The sequence below is a fragment of the Schistocerca piceifrons genome, chromosome 1, assembly GCF_021461385.2.
Source record: "Schistocerca piceifrons isolate TAMUIC-IGC-003096 chromosome 1, iqSchPice1.1, whole genome shotgun sequence".
Lineage (NCBI taxonomy): Eukaryota > Metazoa > Arthropoda > Insecta > Orthoptera > Acrididae > Schistocerca > Schistocerca piceifrons.
The window spans coordinates 1,220,726,207-1,220,750,619 of NC_060138.1; the positions used below are offsets into that span (position 1 = coordinate 1,220,726,207).

Consider the following 24,413-nt stretch of genomic DNA (forward strand, 5'->3'; position numbering starts at 1 on the left):
CCTGTCAGCGGGCGATGGCAGCAACTCCCGCGTCGCAACGTGGCTGTGACGAATCTCAGTAATGGACGGCCTCCCCTGCGCTTCCTTTGATGCATTCGTGCCGCACCGAAGGGGCTTTCTACTTCGTTAAAACAGTTTCAGTTCTTTCGGATTAATTCCGGAACGAGATCTACCTGTCACTTCCCATGTCACTGTTGTGGTCTTCAGTCTCTACTCTGGTTTGATGCAGATCTATCCTGTGTAAGTCTCTTCATCTCTGCATACCTACTGACACTCACTCTACCCAATCCTCACCATTACTCTGTTGCACCAGATTCTACTCTATAGGAATCAACATGGTTTCCGGAAACAGCGGTCGTGTGAGACCCAACTCGCTTTATTTGTTCATCAGACCCAGAAAATATCAGATACAGGCTCCCAGGCAGATGCCATTTTCCTTTACTTCCGGAAGGCGTTCGATACAGTTCCGCACTGTCGCCTGATAAACAAAGTAAGAGCTTACGGGATATCAGACCAGTTGTGTGGCTGGATTGAAGAGTTTTTAACAAACAGAACACAGCATGTTGTTCTCAATGGAGAGACGTCTACAGACGTTAAAGTAACCTCTGGCGTGCCACAGGGGAGTGTTATTGCCTTTCACAATATATATAAATGACCTAGTAGATAGTGTCGGAAGCTGCATGCGGCTTTTCGCGGATGATGCTGTAGTATAAAGAGAAGTTGCTGCATTAAAAAATTGCAGCGAAATGCAGGAAGACCAGCAGCGAATAGACACTTGATGCAGGGGGTGGCAACTGACCCTTAACGTAGACAAATGTAATGTATTGCAAATACATGGAAAGAAGGATCCTTTATTGTATGATTATATGATAGCGGAACAAACACTGGTAGCAGTTACTTCTGTAAAATATCTGGGAGTATGCGTACAGAACGATTTGAAGTGGAATGATTATATAAAATTAATTGTTGGTAAGGCGGGTGCCAGGTTGAGATTCATTGGGAGAGTCCTTAGAAAATGTAGTCCATCAACAAAGGAGGTGGCTTACAAAACACTCGTTCGAGCTATACTTGAGTATTGCTCATCAGTGTGGGATCCGTACCAGATGGGGTTGACGGAGGAGATAGAGAAGATCCAAAGAAGAGCGACGCGTTTCGTCACAGGGTTATTTGGTAACCGTGATAGCGTTACGGAGATGTTTAATAAACTCAAGTGGCAGACTCTGCAAGAGAGGCGCTCTGCATCGCGGTGTAGCTTGCTGTCCAGGTTTCGAGAGGGTGCGTTTCTGGATGAGGTATCGAATATATTGCTTCCCCCTACTTATACCTCCCGAGGAGATCACGAATGTAAAATAGAGAGATAAGAGCGCGCACGGAGGCTTTCAGACAGTCGTTCTTCCCGCGAACCATACGCGACTGGGACAGGAAAGGGAGGTAATGACAGTGGCACGTGAAGTGCCCTCCGCCACACACCGTTGGGTGGCTTGCGGAGTATAAATATAGATGTAGATGTAGAAAAGTTTCTTTTTCCCTTTTGTTCAAAAATGTTCAAATGTGTGTGAAATATTATGGTACTTAATTGCTAAGGTCATCAGTCTCTAAGCTTACACACTACTGAACCTAAATTATCCTAAGGACAAATACACACACCCATGTCCGAGGGAGGACTCGAACCTCCGCCGGGACCAGCCTCACAGTCCATGACTGCAGCGCCTAAGACCGCTCGGCTAATCCCGAGCGGCTTTCACTTTTGTCTGAATAACCAAACATCCACTTCCATACAACTTCAGTACCATCCGGGAAAATAATTAGAATTGAAGGTGTTAATACGATAAATACACTCAAAGGGAAAAAAGTGGAAACAAATATTTACAATTTCAGAAAAACCGGATGGTTTATTCAACAGAAAGAGCTTCACAAATTGAGCAAATCATAACGTGTTAGTCCACCTCTAGCCCGTAAGCGAGCAGTTATTAGGCCTGGGATTGATTGATAGAGTTGTTGGGTGTCCTCCTGAGAAATATCGTGCAAAATTCTGTCCAATTGGTGCATTAGATCGTGAAAATCCCCAGCTGATTTGAGGGCATTGCCCATAGAGCTCAAAACATTCTCAGTTGAGGAGAGATCCGGCAGTCGTTCTGGCCAATGTAGGGATTGGCAAGCACGAAAACAAAACAGTAGAAACTCTAGCCGCGTGCATTTGGGCGTTATCTTGCTGAAATGTGAGCGCAGGATGGCTTGCAGGATGAAGGGGAACAAACCGGGACGCAGAATATCGTCGACGTACCGCTGAGGTGTAAGGGTGCCGTGGATGACAAGCAAAGGGGTTCTGCCATGAAAAGAAATGGCACCCAAGACCCTGGATGTCGGACCGTATGGCGAGCGATTCTCAGGCTGATATCCCACCGCTGTTCGGGGCGTCTCCAGACACGTCTTCGAACTCGAATCTCATTGGCCTGAGCTAAAATGCCTCGAGGGATCAGTCCCGCTTCGAAATGAGCATGTCTGGAGATGTCTCGAACACTGGTGGGATACGAACCTGACTGTCTCCCGCCATATGACCCGTCAATCAGAAGTGATGGTCTTGGGTTGCTTTTCCTTTCGTGGCAGGACGACCCCTTTGGTTGTCATACGCGGCACTCTTACAGCACAGCGGTACATCGACGATATTCTGCGTCCCGTTTTGTTGCCCTCCATGGCTAACCATCCTGGGTTTACATTTAAGCTAGACAATGGCCGCCCGCACACCGCGAGAGTTACTACAGTTTGTCTTCGCTGCGGCCAAATCCTACCGTGGCCAGCAATGTCGCCGAATCTCGCCCGAATTAAGAACGTTTGGAGCATTACGGGTAAGGCCTTCCAACCAGCACAGGAGTTTGATGATCTAACGCGCCAGTTGGGCTGAATTTGACACGATATCTCTCAGGAGGACATTCAACATCTCTGTCACCCAGTGCCAAGCCGAATAAGTGCTCGCATAAGGGTCATAGGTGAACCAGCACTTCATTGACTTCCTCAATTTGTGTGCTCTTTCCCTTGAATAAATCATCCATTTTTTTCTGAAATTATAATCCTTTGTTTGTCTGTACATGTATATCACATCTAGATATTTACGTCCCATTCGGCTAATTCCTTCGCTGTGCATCTGTCTTCTTCTTCTTATTTCTTAGATGTATATCACAAGCTGCGACATAGTCGCTAGTAAAACACTGATCTAGAATCTGTAGAATAAATTTCTTTTATTTGTATCTGTGATCACAAAATCCGTAGACTACAGGTTTGTGCCAGCGATGAACATTTTCACATCTGCAACGAAACATAGAACACACACAAAAAAAAAACTAGCGGCTGCATTTTAAAACGTAGTTTCGCATATTTTATTGTTTTTAAGACTAGACTGGCCACTAGTTGTTTCGGTTTTTCGCTGTTCTGCTGCAGATCTGAAGGTGGTCATCGCTGGCCGCAACCGGTATTCTAAGGACCAAAAAGTTTTGTGATCATAGAAATAAAAGAAATTTATTCGACACGTATATTATATCTTTTTTATTTCTGTAGCATGGCCCCGTGTGCCGATTCGCATATTTTCTTTTAAAAAATAGTGGGATGTGATGGGTAGTTATCCCTACAGTTTTCACTTACCAGAAATTGTTCTGGATAAGATTCGTCTGAGAACGACTGCGTTAAAACAGCATCTCATCCTCAAAAGATATGAGAGACCAATTTTGGATTGACGGAACTGATTCAACAGGATCCTATTGAAATGTTTGGAATTAAAAATAATCTTACACCGTTCCAGAGTGGTTTGCATCTGTCTTCGAGCACAATTCTAATCACAGATTACAAAAAAGTGAGAAGGGAATGAAGGAAGATTGTTTTTACGTCGCCGACAAGATACGTTATTAGAGACGGAGCCAAACTCTAACTGGGGAAGGATGTGGTCCGTGCCCTTTCAAAGGAACCAACTCGGCGTTTGCGTAAATCTGGATAGGCGGGCGGGGTTTGAATCAATGCCCTCCCGAATGTGAGTCGAATGCCTTACCATTGCGCCACCTTGCTTGGTTCATAACAAAACTAAAGTTTTTGAAAACTGAAGTTGTTCTGTTATTCTAAATATTGGGTAACAAGAGGAAATAAATAAAGCAAGAAAGAGAGCATCTTAAATGTATGGTTGCAAAGACACCTGTACATACACAAAGGAAGCTTGCAGATGTCACGAGCACGACGATTAAAGGCGTCAGTGACATCCATTGCAAAGGGGCAGAGGAGGTCACGTCAACTCAGAATGACAAAGAGAACTAAAGTTTTCGCTTTGTTCGCGCAGCATTCCGAGGCTACTTGGGTTGCAGATGAGGTGAGAGTTCAGGCCGGGGGTTTTCTTAGAATACCAGCAGGGCAGATGAAATGGCTTGATAAGTTGGTAGCTTGAGAGCGAAGCCGGTCAGCGGGTCACGTGAACTGAATTGGGTAAGTTAGCGACTACTCTAGAAATAGATCTTCTTGAATTTGCTTGCGGGGTTTGGTCGATGAATCTTCAAGCACCTATAAACCGTACTAACCCGAAGTAAATGCCGTAACCGTATTTGAAAGAGATGTACTTCCTTGTATTTTTGTGCTCTACGGTTTCTTAAGAACCTTCGAAGAAGGCTGCTTAGCGTAACAAATGAAATCTGTAATATTTCCAGTCAAGTTCATAAACTCAAGACATGAGAATTAACACTTTTCATACACGGAATTTGCTCTTAGGCTCATCCGCCATTCTCGGATGCTGTTATGTTAAATAGTAAATATGCATTCAGGACAAAAAGTATAAAAGAAATAGTTGCCGATGTTCCTCCCAGAATACAAACTTTTTATGACGAAGAGTAATAAAATAATAGAAGAGCTGTTGATTGGAGCTCATTAAATTAGAATCTGGCTGACATCGATACAAAAGAAAGAAAGACAGACAGAGAAAATTAAAGAATTGTGCTATTTCCAAAGCAATACAACATTATAGGAGCTAATATCAAAGGAAAAGAAAGCTATCTTTAAGAATAGAAGTTTACTAATGCCGTACATTCAAGTCCGGGTGTGGAAAACAGTTCCGAGACTAAGCGTATCTCATAGCAAAATATGGAACAGAATGTGACAGATAAAGCGCGGAGCCTAGATGCACAAGAAAGAGTATGGAGAGTGGTGAATATAGAAAACTATTTCCACCAAATTTAACAGTTCGAGGGAACTTTATCCAACACATCCTGGCGTAATCAATTTGGCATGTTTGGGTAGACTGGAGAAGTTGTAAAGCAGCGACAAATTGGTTTATTTGGCACAGTTATTGACCACGTTTCGCGTAATGGGTGTGTAGCTGGGAAGATGGGAACACAAATGGACAGGTTCAAAATATTTGAAGAGTCAGTGACACAAGAATAAGACAATATTTTTTTTTAACCGATCGATTTTCTGACAGAAACTCTGCGCCGCTCTGAAACTGTCGTCATGCAATATATTTCAGTTGTGGTACGGCCGAATTTGGAGCAACACGCGTTGAAGAGTAAAACTGACTGGACTTTTATCAAAATGCAGTGTTTATTAATAACATAAATAACACATATAATTCTAAACAAGTAAATCTTTTACAAATATATAAAATAAACACAGAACATTACAGACAACCTATTAAATGAGTTCATAATCAATAGAGCAACTTTTAGCGGGAGAAAGCAACGGCTATGATTAAAGGAATAGAAAAAATTTCTCCAATAAATACACAGTGAATAACAGAAATTAGAACTCTGTTAACGAAGAGACAATCAATAGTGAAAAACTTCTGAGTGACAATGAATACATGTGTGTATAATTTCCGTACAGTAATTAATGTTCTCTTCATTTTTCCACAAAGAACAAAACGTAATGTTATGAGGGAAAAGCCAATATCGACGACACCGGGAAAAACAGCAGAATAAATTACACATAGAACCCTGACCACAAAATGCATAGAATAGTTGGGCTCTAGTTTTTCGTTCTCAAAGTCCCACAATTGAACTATGAAATGAAAATTAATAATATAACAACAAATATTTGATTAATTTAACCCAAAACACTTGTATTTTCCAGATGTAAGTTCCTAATAAAACCGTAGTACAAATTTTCTTCGGACTGCACTAAAAAATGTCAGCCACGGGACTCATAACTAGGCGTTACCAACGACAAACAATATAAGCTAAGACGGTGCAAGACCATGCACACCTTTGTTCTGCCCATATATGCTACGTAGCATTACTGCCTGTTCTATTTCCTGACAGCACGCAGACTGCCGTATAGCGTGCAGACTTAAAAACAACTCGCACTGGCTCTTGGGATTCCCTGTGTGCAAGAATCGCACTTTGTCCAAATCGCCGCCTCAGTCCACACTCTCTAGGAGTAGAGAGCCGACCAGTCCGCCAACCTCCCCTGCCGACCGGGTCTGCCCCGACGCGTTCGCCCTTGTGTGGGCGATTTTACAGCGGTCGGGTCCTTGGAAGGGGTGCGTCGGCTCCACCGCCGCACCGCTGCCTCCTGACGCCGACCGCTACCTGTCACACCATGCTCCGCCCTTTACTCTTCTGTTTTGGAGTGGTGAAAGCTGCCACACGACTGGGAACAGATACGGCCTGCCACGCAGTCGCTGTGTGTCCAATCACAGTCAGGCGAGTCGGCCTGAGAGTGGGCGGCTTAAGGAACAGACCTCCGGGCACCAAGGCAACACCAGTCAGCACAGTACTGCTAGCCTTTGGGACTGCTCCCTCGTATTGCCAACCACCAACAACCACTCGGCTCCACAGAGCCTCTTCAAGTCCGTTTTTTTCCATTCCTAATGCGCCGACGCGCTCGCCGAGCGGATCAGACTCAACTCGACTGCCTATGTGTGGGCTATGGGCTCACTGTTGGGTCTGTGGTCCAGCTCCGTCAGTTCTACCGCTGAGCCTCTAACTGCTTTGCTCGACTGCTGTCTGCCAGCCCGCACACCATCAGCACAGCCAAGTGGTTGGATGGTCGGAGCTGTGGTTAGCGAGCTGGTTGGCAGACCAGTTGGGCTGTGAATGAGCCTCGACTGTGTGTGGACTCTGGTGACCGTATCTGGCAGTACTGGTGGAGTTTGGCTGCCAGACAGCAGTCAGGCGAAGTGGATAGAGGCTCAGTGACAGTACCAATGGACTTGGACCATGGCCACGATTGAGACCTCGATCACAGACAGGTGTGCGGGTCGATGCCTCATTCAACTTCCTATGGTAACCTTAATTTTTTAAATGGGTAGGAGGTAAAAAATGAACGCTTGCTTGAAATGACATGGGATTTTATTGAGACCAAAAAAATTGCAGAAAATTACCAACAAATCGCGCTTCATATGATACAAAAGCAATTGATTTTTAGCAAAGACGATGTTCTTTATAGCAAATGCTCATCATACCAGCCTTCATTCATCAACAATACCTGTAGTCGAGGGACAAAGTTAGGAGCAACACTAGACAGCAACTCAGTAGGTATAATGGGAAACGGCCTTCGAATATTGTCTTTTAGTATCCCTAATGAGGTCGAACGACCACGGTAGACTTGCGACTTCAGGTAACCCCACAACCAACAATTACACAGATTGAGGTCTCGAGACCAGGGAGGCCAGACGTGACGGAAGTGGCGACTTAGCACTCGATCCTCACCAAAATATGTTCGCAAGAGATCATTCACAACTACGGCATTGTGAGGTGGAGCGCTGTCCTGCATGAAAGTAAGTCCAGCAGTTGTTTATCAGCCAGCCTAAGGATTCTGTAACATATAGACGTACTTCGCACCCTTCCCCGGCGACAGTTTGAAAATCAGCGCCTTACATTTCCTCGAAGAAAAAGGGTCCGATTACGATAGGTATGGTAAATCCACAACACACCGTCGCTTTCTCGTCATGCAAAAGAGTTTCCACGATAGTTCTATGATTTCCGGTAGCCCAAATTCTGCAGTTGTAGGTGTACTCATGCAGCGGCACTTCGTATTGCAGTGCAGCGCCATCTTTTGGCCGGCTTTTGTACTCGTTTTTGGTTTCAATAAAGCCTCATTCCATTCCAGGCACGTGTGTCAAGGTTCACCTATCTACCTACTTTATTCCGTGAATTAATGTAGTTTCAAATGTTAAAAATTTTTGAGTCACGCCGTACTTGTAAGTTACTCCGATTGGCAGCTGTTCTTGATTCGAATTCTGGGGAGTTTACTTCGTCTTCTTTGGTGAAGAGATTTCGGAAAACCACATTTAGTAACCCCACTTTTGTGACACTGTCATCGGTAACAGTACTATCGCTATCGCGCAGTGAAGACACTGAATGTGTCTTCCCGCTGGTTTATTTTACATACGACCAGAACCTCTTAGGATTTTCTTTTAGTTTTCGAAAGAGAGTCTCGTGTAACTTATTAAAAGCATCTTGAAACGATGTCTGCATTACATTTCGAGCTTCTGTAAAACTTCGTGAGTCCTGGTGATTTTGCATTCTTTTAAATCTGGGATGCTTTTATCGTTGTACTATCCAGAACAGACCACTGCCGAAACCAGCGACACGTCACCGATACGTTATGGCCAGAATCTACAACAATCCGTGGAGACGTCATCCAGCTTTCCGCAGGCTCACAATGCGACTTCATTCAAATGGCTGAAGTTGTTCAACAGGAATAGGTTCTCGTCAGCGCAGTTGCTGCCTGCAGAGTGAAAACAGAGGGCGCACGGACAGCCCTCCTAAATGCTTTCTGATCATCGATGAGTGTGACAAATGAATCACTAATACTAGAACCCCTTAGTATGCCACTGGTGCTCCATTTTTTTCCGGCACTGCGTATTGTTAAAATGTAATAGTTTCTAGATTTTCATTGGCAACATGCCACGTGAAAAGTAGCTATACAGACGACACAGTACAATAGTGGACAATGCAAACTAACAAAAACCAGTGCATCAGATTGTTGTCATTCATATGTCCAAAACAATGCGATTTACAAAATTACATGTATGGTGAAAGTTATTGGTTGGAAAATGTTCCTAACAAGTACGTTAAGTTCTTAACACAAATACAAACGAAAAGCTAGTTTCATTGGACGTAAAAATTATTCTAGAATTACAAACTGAGAATTGGTTATGATTTATGTTTAAGTATCGATTATTAGCAGGGGAATCAAGGCAGCGGTGTTTTTGCACCCGATGGAATTGAAATATAATTAATGTGCAGTATGAATCAGTATAATAAATTGAATTTTATAACGATCAGATAAATGAAATAAGAATGTTACAAAATTTATGTAAGCCTGTAAATGTGACAGCCTGACACTTGAGGTCAACACTTCATGTCATACTTACCCTAACGATCATATATTAGTACTTTCCACACTGTTGCTTCTATTTACGTGTCGTGTTTGTGTTTTTCAGAATGAACCGAAGGAAGGCTAAACTTAGCCGTCCAATGAAGATCAGCCAGATGAGGGTATGTATAATTTATTTCAGTAAACTGTTATTACTTCTATTTTGATGTGATTCATCTCCTTTGATAGAAACATAAAGGAGTTCAAGTGTATTTCATTAATTCATTGTTGCTGTTTAATCCACTCATCTGTTTTATTGGTACGATTCAGCTCACATTATTGCCTTCGAAATAATACAATTTCTTCTTCAGATCGCCTTGTTTCCGTTGTGTGGACTTGCAGAAGGATATGTGAAGTTGAAATTGTACAATTTAGAAACAAAAATGGTTCAAATGGCTCTGAGCACTATGGGACTGAACTTCTGTGGTCATCAGTCCCCTAGAACCTACAACTACTTAAACCTAACTAACCTAAGGACATCACACACATCCATGCCCGAGGCAGGATTCGAACCTGCGACCGTAGCAGTCCCGCGGTTCCGGACTGCGCGCCTAGAACCACTAGACCACCGCGGCCGGCTTTAGAAACAAGTTATATCAGTTCAATATCAATAAAAGAGATGAATGCTTCATCTAATACACAGTTTTTTTTTTTGACGAGAGATAAAGAGAAACAAAAAAATGGGAAAGGGCGGAAAGATGGAGTGATCGTACGAAAAGTCATAGCAAAATAACATATTATTTCCTATCACAAGAATGAGTGGCGGGCTATTTAGATACTTTTTTTGATAAAATTATTTGATAGTGTGGGGAAGCCTTTACTCAACTTCCAATGATTTGTCGGTTTTACTTGTGGGCTTAAAGAACTGTGTCAGGTCTATAGCAGGTACGCTCAGCATGTGTGCCGTTACTTAGATGGAAAGTCAGCAGTCAGGTTTTAAGCTCATGTGCTTAGACAGGCCATCATCGTAAGCAACTGAAAGATATATCCTTTGTGAAACGTAGCTTGCAATTTACAGAATTCCTTGCTCTTTTCAACAGACTTAGTTTTCATGCTACTTCATTCTCCAAAAGTCAAGTGAGGAACGTGGAAACTCATATGCTATATATTGAAGGGGGAGGTGTTCGTGACACCCACGTTTATCCACGTTATTCCGCGTCCTCCCTAGGACCCGCGCCTGATTCTTTAGAGTGTGTCTTGCAGAGTATCACGGATCAGTAAAGCTACATTTTCCTAGGCGAGGAAATTTATCGCAGTGTTCTGCGGAACACGTTTGCGTCTTTCGATGTCCGATGCGAGGCGCAGGATGCTGCGTGAAATGTTTTCCTAGGCAAGAAGCGCTGAGCGTCAGAGCTTAAAAAGCGAAAGTGGTGTTTTTTTGTAATTTGACAACAGTACGTGATACTAGAAAGACCTTCTGACGCCTTTTTTTAATTCAATGAAAATGTTGTGCTTTTGAAATAGAGAAATATTTAGGATTTGAAGAAAAGTTGATTTTTCGCGCTACTCAATAGTTATCACGCCGTATCTCCTAACCTATGTCTCGTATAACAACACGATTTCATAGTTGGCTTCAGTAGTACAATTCGACTACGTGTACAAACTTCATGGCTAATAGAATCAGTAACTGTGAAGTAATAAATTGAAATGTCACGTATAACGCGTAATTTTTAGCAAACCAGCAACCGAAATGTAGCAAGCGACAAACTTTTCCGCTTTACATTTTTTGCGGGGGATCAAAACGAGAAAAAGTGTCGTAAAGGTTTGAATTTATTTTTACAGTTTGTTGGAAATCGGTGGGTGCTACAGTTCCCCCTAGACGAGAGCAGTATTATGTGGCTCATTGGCCATTTGTCACTACAGACGCGATGCAGTGCGGCGCGACAGTATTACCGGAGCAGTATAGGTAAAATATGTAGCGTAGTGATAGATCTAAAAACGTGTTAATTTTGGCACTCCGAAAGCACATGGAAGTTAGTTAAGAGGAGGAAGACTGTATATTATTGAGAAGCGTACTCCGGAAGCGCAAAGCAGTCACACAAATGTTCTTACATCGTGAAGAAGAACAAAACAGTTGCTCTATGAAGCGGAGAAATGCCGGTTCCCACTGCCTCACAACGCAAACATATCGAAGTTAATGAAGTCCCCAACAATAACTTACTACGTGTCGGCGGTTACGCGAAAACTGAGGGATTCGCTGTGAGAAACGTATTCACAGATTACTTCAATGTGCCGAATTTTAAGCGGCGTTCACAGTACTGATGACAGCAACAACATACAACTCATTATAACTTTAGTTAATTGCCCAGTAGAAATATATTTACAAATGTATTACATTGGACATAATCAAAGAGATTTCTCCTGACATGTTTCATTTATTTTTCTTGCGATTTCTGGCAAAATTAACAGCTTTTGCATTTCTTTTTTCATCTCGGTGTAAGCCATATTTCACAAAACGTGCTCTTCGAATATCGACTCGATAAGCTGCCCATCCCCTGAAGCAGAGAAGCGGCGAACCATTTCTGATGAATGTTTCAGTAATTAGAACTTCTTGCCTGTGCGCGCCAAATACTGCAGCTGTCGCCCAGTAACCACTGCTGCTCAGTTCCGAGTTCCCGTATTCCTCCAACGGAGTAAAACGCTGCGACGCGACAGACTCCTCACGAAGCACGCAAGCGTGTCCCGCAGGTAGGGCCGCACCACAAGGAAACGGTCTGGTATGTTTGCATTGTGCGAGGGAACACGCGCTCTACTTACAAGGGGAGGCCCCCAATTGTCAAATTCAGATTCGACTCATACTGCGCATAATAAAAGCTCATGGCCACAGGTGTAACGTGGCAAAGCACCAAGATGCACTTCTCAGCCGCTGTCGAGAAAATCGACAGTTAAAAGAAACCGTTGCGGTGAAATACTCTCTACGATTAATAGATTTCTACAGCGTCGTAGCGCAGCGGTAAGCGCTCGGGTTCGTAATCCGAAGGTCGCCTGATCGAATCTCACGCCATGCAATTTTTTTTATTATTAGTTTTTTGTAATTCAAATATATATATATATATATATATATATATATATATATAAACTATTAATGAATTGCTTATGCATGTTGGTGAAGGCGGATCGCTCTCCAATTGTACCGCCTCCATTTTTCCGTTTTTTTAACAGGGTGTACCAAAGCTCTCCCGTCCGCACTGATTTTCGACGATGTTATAAGTTGCGCTAGGGACCGTATCTACCTTCTTTCAAAGTTAGCAGGCAACTACGCTGTTATGCGGCGGCTCGTTTCGGCCCGCTCAATATCTGTCCTTCAAGTGTAACGAGCGAGTAACGGAGTTTATACAGGGGGATTCAAAAAGAATACCACAACTTTAAAAATGTGTATTTAATGAAAGAAACATAATATAACCTTCTGTTATACATCATTACAAAGAGTATTTAAAAAGGTTTTTTTTCACTCAAAAACAAGTTCAGAGATGTTCAATATGGCCCCCTCCAGACACTCGAGCAATATCAACCCGATACTCCAACTCGTTCCACACTCTCTGTAGCATATCAGGTGTAACAGTTTGGATAGCTGCTGTTATTTCTCGTTTCAAATCATCAATGGTGGCTGGGAGAGGTGGCCGAAACACCATATCCTTAACATACCCCCATAAGAAAAAATCGCAGGGGGTAAGATCAGGGCTTCTTGGAGGCCAGTGATAAAGTCCAGAACTTTTCCCTTTGCACAAACACCCATTCTCTGTAAACTGTTTATACCAACGGTTAATACACCACCTATCAGGAGGTTTAACACCATACTTCGTTCGAAATGCACGCTGAACAACTGTCGTCGATTCACTTCTGCCGTACTCAATAACACAAAAAGCTTTCTGTTGAGCGGTCACCATCTTAGCATCAACTGACGCTGACGCCTAGTCAACAGCGCCTCAAGCGAACAAATGTACAACTAAATGAAACTTTATAGCTCCCTTAATTCGCCGACAGATAGTGCTTAGCTCTGCCTTTTGTCGTTGTAGAGTTTTAAATTCCTAAAGTTGTGGTATTCTTTTTGAATCACCCTGTATTTCATACCTGCCACAGCGAATTTGTGTTCGTGGGGTCTCTATTCTAACTCGAACGTTTGACTTACGCTATACGTATTCGTTTCGGAATATCGTTTCTACGTCTTCCGTTAAGTATATGTGGTTAACATTATAAAGGCAATTAATAAAATTTGTGAAATACAACTTTGTTTGCGGAAAACATAATGATGTTCGAAGTCGCCAGTTTTTCCACGACAAACGACTTTCAACAACTTATTATATGCACAATTGTTGCAACAGATTGCCGGGAATCATATATACACACATTTGAATTACAAAAAACAAATACTAAAAAAAAAAAGTCGCATACTGCGAGATTCGATCCGGCGACCTTCGGATTACAAACCAGAGCGCTTACCGCTGCGCCACGACGCTGTGGAAAACTATTAATCGTAGAGAGTATTTCACCGCAACGGTTTCTTTTAACTGTCGATTTTCTCGACAACGGCTGAGAAGTGCATCTTGGTGCTTTGCCACATTACACCTCTGGCCATGAGCTTTTATTATGAGCAGTATGAATCGAATCTGAATTTCACAATTGGCGGCCTCCCCTTGTAAGCTTTTCAGGCAGCACGTTCTACATCTACATCTACATTGATACTCCGCAAGCCACCCAACGGTGTGTGGCGGAGGGCACTTTACGTGCCACTGTCATTACCTCCCTTTCCTGTTCCAGTCGCATATGGTTCGCGGGAAGAACGACTGTCTGAAAGCCTCCGTGCGCGCTCTAATCTCTCTAATTTTACATTCGTGATCTCCTCGGGAGGTATAAGTAGGGGGAAGCAATATATTCGATACCTCATCCAGAAACGCACCCTCTCGAAAGCTGGCGAGCAAGCTACACCGCGATGCAGAGCGCCTCTCTTGCAGAGTCTGCCACTTGAGTTTATTAAACATCTCCGTAACGCTATCACGGTTACCAAATAACCCTGTGACGAAACGTGTCGCTCTTCTTTGGATCTTCTCTATCTCCTCCGTCAGACCGATCTGGTACGGATCCCACACTGATGAGCAATACTCAAGTATAGGTCGAACGAGTGTTTTGTAAGCCACCTCCTTTGTTGATGGACTACATTTTCTAAGCACTCTCCCAATGAATCTCAACCTGGTACCCGCCTTACCAACAATTAATTTTATATGATCATTCCACTTCCAATCGTTCCGCACGCATACTCCCAGATATTTTACAGAAGTAACTGCTACCAGCGTTTGTTCCGCTATCATATAATCATACAATAAAGGATCCTTCTTTCTATGTATTCGCAATACATTACATTTGTCTATGTTAAGGGTCAGTTGCCACTCCCTGCACCAAGTGCCTATCCGCTGCAGATCTTCCTGCATTTCGCTACAATTTTCTAATGCTGCAACTTCTCTGTATACTACAGCATCATCCGCGAAAAGCCGCATGGAACTTCCGACACTATCTACTAGGTCATTTATATATATTGTGAAAAGCAATGGTCCCATAACACTCCCCTGTGGCACGCCAGAGGTTACTTTAACGTCTGTAGACGTCTCTCCGTTGAGAACAACATGCTGTGTTCTGTTTGCTAAAAACTCTTCAACCCAGCCACACAGCTGGTCTGATATTCCGTAGGCTCTTACTTTGTTTATCAGGCGACAGTGCGGAACTGTATCGAACGCCTTCCGGAAGTCAAGAAAAATAGCATCTACCTGGGAGCCTGTATCTAATATTTTCTGGGTCTCATGAACAAATAAAGCGAGTTGGGTCTCACACGATCGCTGTTTCCGGAATCCATGTTGATTCCTACATAGTAGATTCTGGGTTTCCAGAAATGACATGATACGCGAGCAAAAAACATGTTCTAAAATTCTACAAGAGATCGACGTCAGAGATATAGGTCTATAGTTTTGCGCAACTGCTCGATGACCCTTCTTGAAGACTGGGACTACCTGTGCTCTTTTCCAATCATTTGGAACCCTCCGTTCCTCTAGAGACTTGCGGTACACGGCTGTTAGAAGGGGGGCAAGATCTTTCGCGTACTCTGTGTAGAATCGAATTGGTATCCCATCAGGTCCAGTGGACTTTCCTCTATTGAGTGATTCCAGTTGCTTTTCTATTCCTTGGACACTTATTTCGATGTCAGCCATTTTTTCGTTTGTGCGAGGATTTAGAGAAGGAACTGCAGTGCGGTCTTCCCCTGTGAAACAGCTTTGGAAAAAGGTGTTTAGTATTTCAGCTTTACGCGTGTCATCCTCTGTTTCAATGCCATCATCATCCCGTAGTGTCTGGATATGCTGTTTCGAGCCACTTACTGATTTAACGTAAGACCAGAACTTCCTAGGATTTTCTGTCAAGTCGGTACATAGAATTTTACTTTCGAATTCAATGAACGCTTCACGCATAGCCCTCCTTACGCTAACTTTGACATCGTGTAGCTTCTGTTTGCCTGAGAGGTTTTGGCTGCGTTTAAACTTGGAGTGGAGCTCTCTTTGCTTTCGCAGTAGTTTCCTAACTTTGTTGTTGTACCACGGTGGGTTTTTCCCGTCCCTCACAGTTTTACTCGACACGTATCTGTCTAAAACGCATTTTACGATTGCCTTGAACTTTTTCCATAAACACTCAACATTGTCAGTGTCGGAACAGAAATTTTCGTTTTGAGCTGTTAGGTAGTCTGAAATCTGCCTTCTATTACTCTTGCTAAACAGATAAACCTTCCTCCCTTTTTTTATATTCCTATTAACTTCCATATTCAGGGATGCTGCAACGGCCTTATGATCACTGATTCCCTGTTCTGTACATACAGAGTCGAAAAGTTCGGGTCTGTTTGTTATCAGTAGGTCCAAGATGTTATCTCCACGAGTCGGTTCTCTGTTTAATTGCTCGAGGTAATTTTCGGATAGTGCACTCAGTATAATGTCACTCGATGCTCTGTCCCTACCACCCGTCCTAAACATCTGAGTGTCCCAGTCTATATCTGGTAAATTGAAATCTCCACCTAAGACTATAACATGCTGAGAAAATTTATGTGAAATGTATTCCAAATTTTCTCTCAGTTGTTCTGCCACTAATGCTGCTGAGTCGGGAGGTCGGTAAAAGGAGCCAATTATTAACCTAGTTCGGTTGTTTAGTGTAACCTCCACCCATAATAATTCACAGGAACTATCCACTTCTACTTCACTACAGGATAAACTACTACGAACAGCGACGAACACTCCACCACCGGTTGCATGCAATCTATCTTTTCTGAACGCCGTCTGTACCTTTGCAAAAATTTCGGCAGAATTTATCTCTGGCTTCAGCCAGCTTCCTGTACCTATAACGATTTCAGCTTCGGTGATTTCTATCAGTGCTTGAAGTTCCGGTACTTTACCAACGCAGCTTCGACAGTTGACAATTACAATACCGATTGCTGCTTGGTCCCCGCATGTCCTGACTTTGCCCCGCACCCGTTGAGGCTGTTGCCCTTTCTGTACTTGCCCAAGGCCATCTAACCTAAAAAACGGCCCAGCCCACGCCACACAACCCCTGCTACCCGTGTAGCCGCTTGTTGCGTGTAGTGGACTCCTGACCTATCCAGCGGAACCCGAAACCCCACCACCCTATGGCGCAAGTCGAGGAATCTGCAGCCCACACGGTCGCAGAACCGTCTCAGCCTCTGATTCAGACCGTCCACTCGGCTCTGTACCAAAGGTCCGCAGTCAGTCCTGTCGACGATGCTGCAGATGGTGAGCTCTGCTTTCATCCCGCTAGCGAGACTGGCAGTCTTCACCAAATCAGATAGCCGCCGGAAGCCAGAGAGGATTTCCTTCGATCCATAGCGACACACATCATTGATGCCGACATGAGCGACCACCTGCAGATGGGAAAACGTAGCTTGAGATGGATTTCGCAGAGTAGGCCGAGCGAATGGATACAGGAATAGCCTCCGTTGCTGAGGCAGCAGACGCGTTCACGAAAGGGCAGCGCTATCAGTGAGACTGGTCTTCCAGCGGCGGCGTGTGACCGTCTGCCCTCTGCCAGGGGCGATGTAGTGCGCCTGTGGCGGCTGTCTTTGACGCGTTGGGCCCAACACTTCCCGGAAGGACTCCTGCAAGTTTCACAGCGTCAGCTCGAGTTAAGTTTCACGCCGCGCCCCTAGGAGGGCGGAATGCCCTTTCCGAGAAATCGGCAGCTCAGTGGGAACATGCGCCGCGTTGAGAAAGGCCCAGTTCACACGGAAGTCGAAAGGACGCGCAAATAGTTTTGACTTACGACGCGCCGACTGTCTGCAACATTTCACGCGTATCGTCCCGTTCCATACCTGAGCGGCGACCGACCGAGTGAACGTGTTGGATCCGAAGAAAAGTAAACAAGTGCTTCGCTACCTCACTCCCATCCCTCAGTCCCCAAAACCACGTTTTACCGGACAAGATCTGGTCAGAGTCTCCGCACCGTAGTGTTTACTCTCGAGAGGCAATAATAGCGTACATCTGCTACGTGTACAAGTGGGGCATTGCCACATGGTACACATTTATACAATACCCTGCACATCATAGCAGATTAACTTTGAACGGTAATGTGTGTGACAAACTACCCTAGCATTTACTCACAGTATAACACGTATCACTCACCTACTGATCACTTACATTCTAACGTTTTATTTCGGAAAAGTATGATGTAATGTGTCTTTTTTGACACTATGTCATCAGGTTCGCACGTGGCAACTCGTTTATTATGGTACCTTTCAATCACTAAACCACACAGAAAAAAGTTTTTTAATCGTCTCTGGTAGTCTTGAGGACTAATTCTGTGCGAGTGAAGATGGGAAGAATTTGTAAAAATGGCTCTGAGCACTATGGGACTTAACAAATGGCTGTGAGCACTATGGGACTTAACTTCTGAGGTCATCAGTCCCCTAGAACTTAGAACTACTTAAACCTAACATAACCTAAGGACATCACACACATCCATGCCCGAGACAGGATCCGAACCTGCGACCATAGCGATCGCGCGGTTCCAGACTGTAGCGCCTAGAACCGCTCGGCCACTCCGGCCGGCGGGACTTAACATCTGAGGCATCAGTCCCCTAGAACTTAGAACTACTTAAACCTAACTAACCTAAGGACATCACACACAACCATGCCCGAGGCAGGATTCGAACCTGCGACCGAAACATTTGTAAACTTGGTACCGCGTTTCCTTGTATTATTCATAATATCGCAGAAACTGCTGTCTAATAACACACTTACGAGGGCGTGCTGAAAAGTAATTCCTCCGAAGTTTTTGTGTGAAAACTCTTAAAGCTTTTTAAATAAAGCAGACGTTATTAACAATATACATCTTTATTCTTTGTGTCTATGTATTTATTTCTCAACATAGTCACCCAGCTACGAGCACATTCTTTCCCAACGAGAGATCAGTTTTTTGATACCGTCACTGTAGAATGTTTGTCTTTGTTGACGGAGACACAGCCTCACCTCCACTTGCGCCGCTTCGTGACTATCAAAGTGAAGTCCTCGGAGGTGTTCATTAAGTTTTGGAAACAGATGAAACTGGTATGGGGCCAAGTCGGGGCTGTATGGAGGATAATCGATGGCAGTGAACCCAAGACGTCGGATTGATGCAGATTTCGCGGCGCTCGTGTGTGGTTCGGCATTTTCATACTGAGGGAGAAGGTGGTCCATGTGTGGAAGAGATCATCGAATTCGAAACTCGAGTACAGTACGCTGTTTCTCAGGCACCGACAAAGTTACTTTGTAACTGCCTCGTTATACGCCAGAATTCGCAGTCCTATAGTGGCAGGGACATGAAAAATGAAGGTGTAGAACATTAATAAACTCTGTACGAACAGGCCAACGGTCCCACCGGCCGCCGCGTCATCCTCAGCCCACAGGCGTCACTGGATGCAGAGATGGAGGGGCATGTGGTCAACACAACGCTCTCCCGGCCGTATGTCAGTTTACTAGACCGGAGCTCTACTTCCCTATCAAGTAGCTCCTCCGTTTGCCTCGCAAGGGCTGAGTGCACCCCGAGTGCTAACAACGGTCGGCAGACTGGAAGGTCACCCATCCTAGTCCTAGCCCCGCCCGACAGTGCTTAAGTTAGGTGATCTGATGAGAACCGGTGTTCCCACTGCGGCGAGACCGTCGGCTTAGAACATTAGTAACGTTTGATTTACTTAAATAGCTTTGAGAGTTTTCACGTAAATATTCCGAGGCGTTACTTTTCAGTACGCCCTAGTATCTTTATCAGCAATGGGATATTCATTGTCTGCGTTCTGCGTCTTAAAAAAGGAAGGTTCAAATGGCTCTCAGCACTACGGGACTTAACTTCTGAGGTCTTCAGTCCCCTAGAACTTAGAACTTCTTAAACCTAACTAACCTAAGGACATCACACACACATCCATGCCCGAGGCAGGATTCGAATCTGCGACCGCAGCGGTCAAGCGGTTCCAGACTGAAGCGCCTAGAACCGCGCTTCAGTCTGGAACCGCGTGAGGGCATGGATGTGTGTGATGTCCTTAGGTTAGTTAGTTTTAAGTAGTTCTAAGTTCTAGGGGAGGAGCCATTTGAACCATCTGTAGGACCGCATTGCAAAAGCCTCTATTGTTTTCTTGTCTGAACTTCTTAACGTCCACCCTTTAGTTCCGTACAAGGCTACACTTCAGACGAATGCCTTCAGAGACGACTCCCTGTCACTTAAATTTATTTCGATAGCAACGAATTTCTGTTCTTCAGAAAAGCGTTTCTTGCCATTGCCGGTCTGCATTTTATAACCTGTCTACCTCGGCTATCATTAGTTGGTTTAATGTCCGCATAGCCAAATTCATCTACTGCTTTTAGTATTTCATTTTCCAATCTGATTCCCTCAGGTTAGATTTTTTTCTCATCTCATATTCTCCTTTCAAGATACTGCCTATTCCATCCAATTTGCAGTTCCAAGTCATCTGCTATCTCTGACAGAAATTCAGTGTCATCGTAAAGCCTAAAAGTTTCTATTTCTGGTCCCTGAACTTTAATTCCTTCTATAATTTTTTCTTTGGCTATCTTTATAGCTTGCTCAGTGTAAAGATGTAGTGACATCGAGGATAGACAACAATCTTTGCTCACTGCGTTCTCTAGCACTGCTTCCCTCCCATGCCCTTCGACTCTCAAAATCATTAACTCGTGAAGAAACATATCCGACGTGTATGAATTATATGCTTGCGTGGGTGCATTGTTAATGGCATGCTCCGCACCACGATGAAATCGTGGTATATTGTGGTTTTACCTGTAAGCTTTCAGTGCACCTCACCGTTGTTGTTTATAAACGAGGTACTGAATCTAGCACATAACTGAGTTCACTACGTTGATTATCACTTACGGTAAGACGATGGTCATTGTATCTGACGCCCATCTTATCCAAGAGAACGAGTTTCCCAACAGAGTGCAAATGGAGATGTACTAGTTTTTCACTGACACAGAAGGCAAAATGTTCAGTCACAATGAAGCTGATCTCGCAAATTCATATTTCTAGTTAATCGTCATCATTAGCCGTTTGACACTCACTCAGGATAAAGGCTTCCTCGAGAGTTTCGTATGCACTAAGGTACGTCCACACATGCCTCTTTTCTCTTGCGCCATCACAGAAGCATGGGAACAACAACGTTTTTGAAAAAAATAGTGGATTGCAAGTACTATACGCAAACGCGCTATCGTGTCTACACGTTGTCTCGTTGTTCAAGCAGTCTCCATTGCATCCAGTTGTTTCTTCGGCACCCTGTTCTGCGTTTATTGTGATGAAAGGCGGACAGAAAAGGCATGAGGGCGGCTGTGGGTAAATCAGTATCTAAATAACAGAGGTACGAAGATGTCACGGCAAGATTTTAGATTTTTTAATTGGGAAAATGCAGCCATAAGGCTGGCAATAACACTTCGTTGCCGCGCGGTATTAGCTGTGCGGTCTGAGGCGCTGCAGTCATGGACTGTGCGGCTGGTCCCGGCGGAGGTTCGAGTCCTCCCTTGGGCATGAGTATGTGTGTTTGTCCTCTGGATAATTTAGGTTAAGTAGTGTGTAAGCTTAGGGACTGATGACCTTAGCAGCTAAGTCCCATAAGATTTCACACACATTTGAACATTTGAACACTTCGTTAGCTGGGAGCCGGCGACTTAAAAATAATTTTGAGCTATTTATTTCGCATTTCAAAACAAAGCATTTCAGTGATTATTTCCTAAACTGAGAAGTAGTTGAGAGATTTTCAACGTCGAAATGTGAAGGTCAATTGATTTTCAGTATGTTATTTAAAATTTGTTTACACAACTTCAATAAAAAGATTATACAGGGTGTTTCAAAAATGACCGGTATATTTGAAACGGCAATAAAAACTAAACGAGCAGCGATAGAAATACACCGTTTGTTGGCTGGCTGGCTCTGAGCACTATGGGACTCAACATCGTGGGTCATAAGTCCCCTAGAACTTAGAACTACTTAAACCTAAGTACATCACACACACCCATGCCCGAGGCAGGGTTCGAACCTGCGACCGTAGCAGTCCCGCGGTTCCGGACTGCAGCGCCAGAACCGCTAGACCACCGCGGCCGGCGTTTGTTGCAATATGCTTGGGACAACAGTACATTTTCAGGCTAACTCGGGAAGCAATGCAGCATGATGCACGCCTTCCAACCCGAACAAATTATGCACGCACAGAAAAAGCCTGCTTACTTGCATTTTTGGAAATGTAGGCGCATACACAAATTGGAACAGAAGAAAGGTATTGTGTGTATGCACCTTTACGGTTTCCAGCCCCACGCATCCACGTCCCTCGTGCACCACTTCCGGTATCGTGTACCCACTTCTGTTAGATTGTTGTTCTAAAACTAAAGTCCACCACAACAGACGTCGGAAGACCCAACGGTTGCGGGCGACCTCAGCCGACTGGCGTCGTCGGGTGGGGCCGCTCTCTCGGCCGTAGTCAGTTTTCGTGACCTGGAGCCGCTGCTACTCGGTCAAGTAGCTCCTCAATTGGCATCACGAGGCTGAGTGCACCCCAGCAGGTCAACAGCTCACAGCGACTGTCCAAGTGCCGGAGATACCCGACGATGCTTAACTTCTGTGATCTGGCGGGGACCGGTGTATACACCGCGGTACTGTCGTTGACAGATCGCTGTTCTTCTTCTGGTCCTTTCTTATCTCTGTAGTCTAACAAAATACGTCATTGCTTCGAGTACCAGCCATTTATCTGGCTTCTTGTTACACCACCGTAATTCCAACTTAATTTTTATTGAGGGAATAATTACCTCTGCCATTCCAGCCTTCTCTCCGATCACTTGCTTGTTTCCTTTCTTTCGTAGTAGTTCCATCACGCATCTCTGTATTGCTCGCTGAGCGACCGGTAGTTTTTGAACATTTTTTCCCTTACTCATTTAAAATCCACGTCTCATTGCCATATGTCAGAACGTTTCTTTTCAGGCGGGTATTAAGCATAACTGTTTTGCTTCCAAAAGCACCACAAGCCATTTTCATTCTACCAGCGGCTCAATTAGATTTACAGGGCGATTCAGTCACCCCTACTGCTGTCAAATGATGCATATACTCTCGCTAGCAGCGCGCAAACTATAAAAAATGAACACCACTTTTCTTTACGAAATTTAATGTAGTTAAATTTCGCATTGGGTTGCGGTTTCGCTAGAGACCATAGTATTCGAATTATTCAGGAAAAACGTCCAAAAGTGACTGTCAAACGCACCCCTACCCCCACAGTCAATCCCACCAGCCAGGACTTCTAGTATGTTTTTAATGACACTCCCTCCTACTATTGTACTAATATTTGCGACGGTACCAATTATTTCCCACATTTGACCTTTTTTTGGCCTTCACTGACTAGCTTTATTTAGCTCCGGCTTAGTCAAGCACTTACAAATTATAAGATTGACGTTTTGCGTAAATTTTAGCTAACAATTTTTGTGAATTTTAACACCATAAAATAAACAATTAGATCGTTGTATTCATGATACTGTACTTGTAAGTATTAAGTTTGGATAGAATTGTCAACGTCATTACTTTTAGCGTATTGTTTACAAAAGTCGTTTTCCATTCATTACACTCACGGACACATACAAATTAATAATGTTAACGAAGTAGCCAATTATTGGTGGCGTAATTGCCCAATCAGTTGAGACCATAAGAAAGGTCGAATATCGGGAATAGTTCTCGTAGTCAGAAATTTCTTTACAGCGATGGGAGGGAGTGCCACGAACAACATACTAGATATCCTGACTGGTAAGGGATATGTGTGGGGTGAAGGAGCTTTGAAGGTCATTTTTGTGCGTTTCTCTTCAATAACACAAAAACAGTAGGCTCCATCGAAAACATATCCCAGTACAAAATTTAACTAATTTAAATTTCCTACATAATGGTCTTGCACATTTTTCTCTTCAGGACTAATACACTGATGTGAAAAAAGTCCCGGATTAGTTCCTAATATCGTGTCGGACCTCCTTTTGCGCGGCGTAGTGCAACATCTCGACGTGGTAAGGACTCAACAAGTCCTTGGAAGTCTTCTGCAGAAGTGTGCCTCTGTAGCCGCTGTAGAATTTTGTGCTCGAGCTGACCTCCCGATTATGAGCCACACATGTTCGCTGGGATTCACGTTGGTGAATGGCCAAATCATTCAGTCGAATTGTCCAGAATGTTCTTCAAACCAATCGCGAACCGTTGTGACCCGGTGGCATGGTGCACTGTCATCCATTAAAATTCCATCGTTGTTGTGACAACATGAAGTCCATGAATGGTTGCAAATAGTCACTAAGTAGCCGAACATAACCATTTTCCATTCCATTCCATGCAGATACGGTTCACACCATTACAGAGACAGCACCAGCTCGAGTCGGCTATCTGCTGCTACAGTCCGTTAACGCTAAATTTCACGTAGTGTTGCTGGTCTGTTAGCGCTGGCAACTCTACGCAAACGCCGCTGCCCTCGGTCGTTATGTGAAGGCCATCCACCACTGCGTTGTCCTTGGTGAGAGGTAGTGCCTGAAATGTGATGTTGTCAGCACACT

General features: G+C 44.0%; 1 protein-coding gene across 1 annotated transcript in view; it reads left to right on the forward strand.

Moving 5' to 3' along the window:
* Window positions 1-24,413, forward strand: part of LOC124779529 (formin-like protein 14) — a 189,695-nt gene that overhangs the window by 135,081 nt on the left and 30,201 nt on the right. Inside the window, exon 4 of the mRNA XM_047253717.1 lies at window positions 9,413-9,467. Coding sequence (XP_047109673.1) covers window positions 9,413-9,467 — 55 coding nt within the window. The remainder of the gene's footprint in view (window positions 1-9,412; window positions 9,468-24,413) is intronic.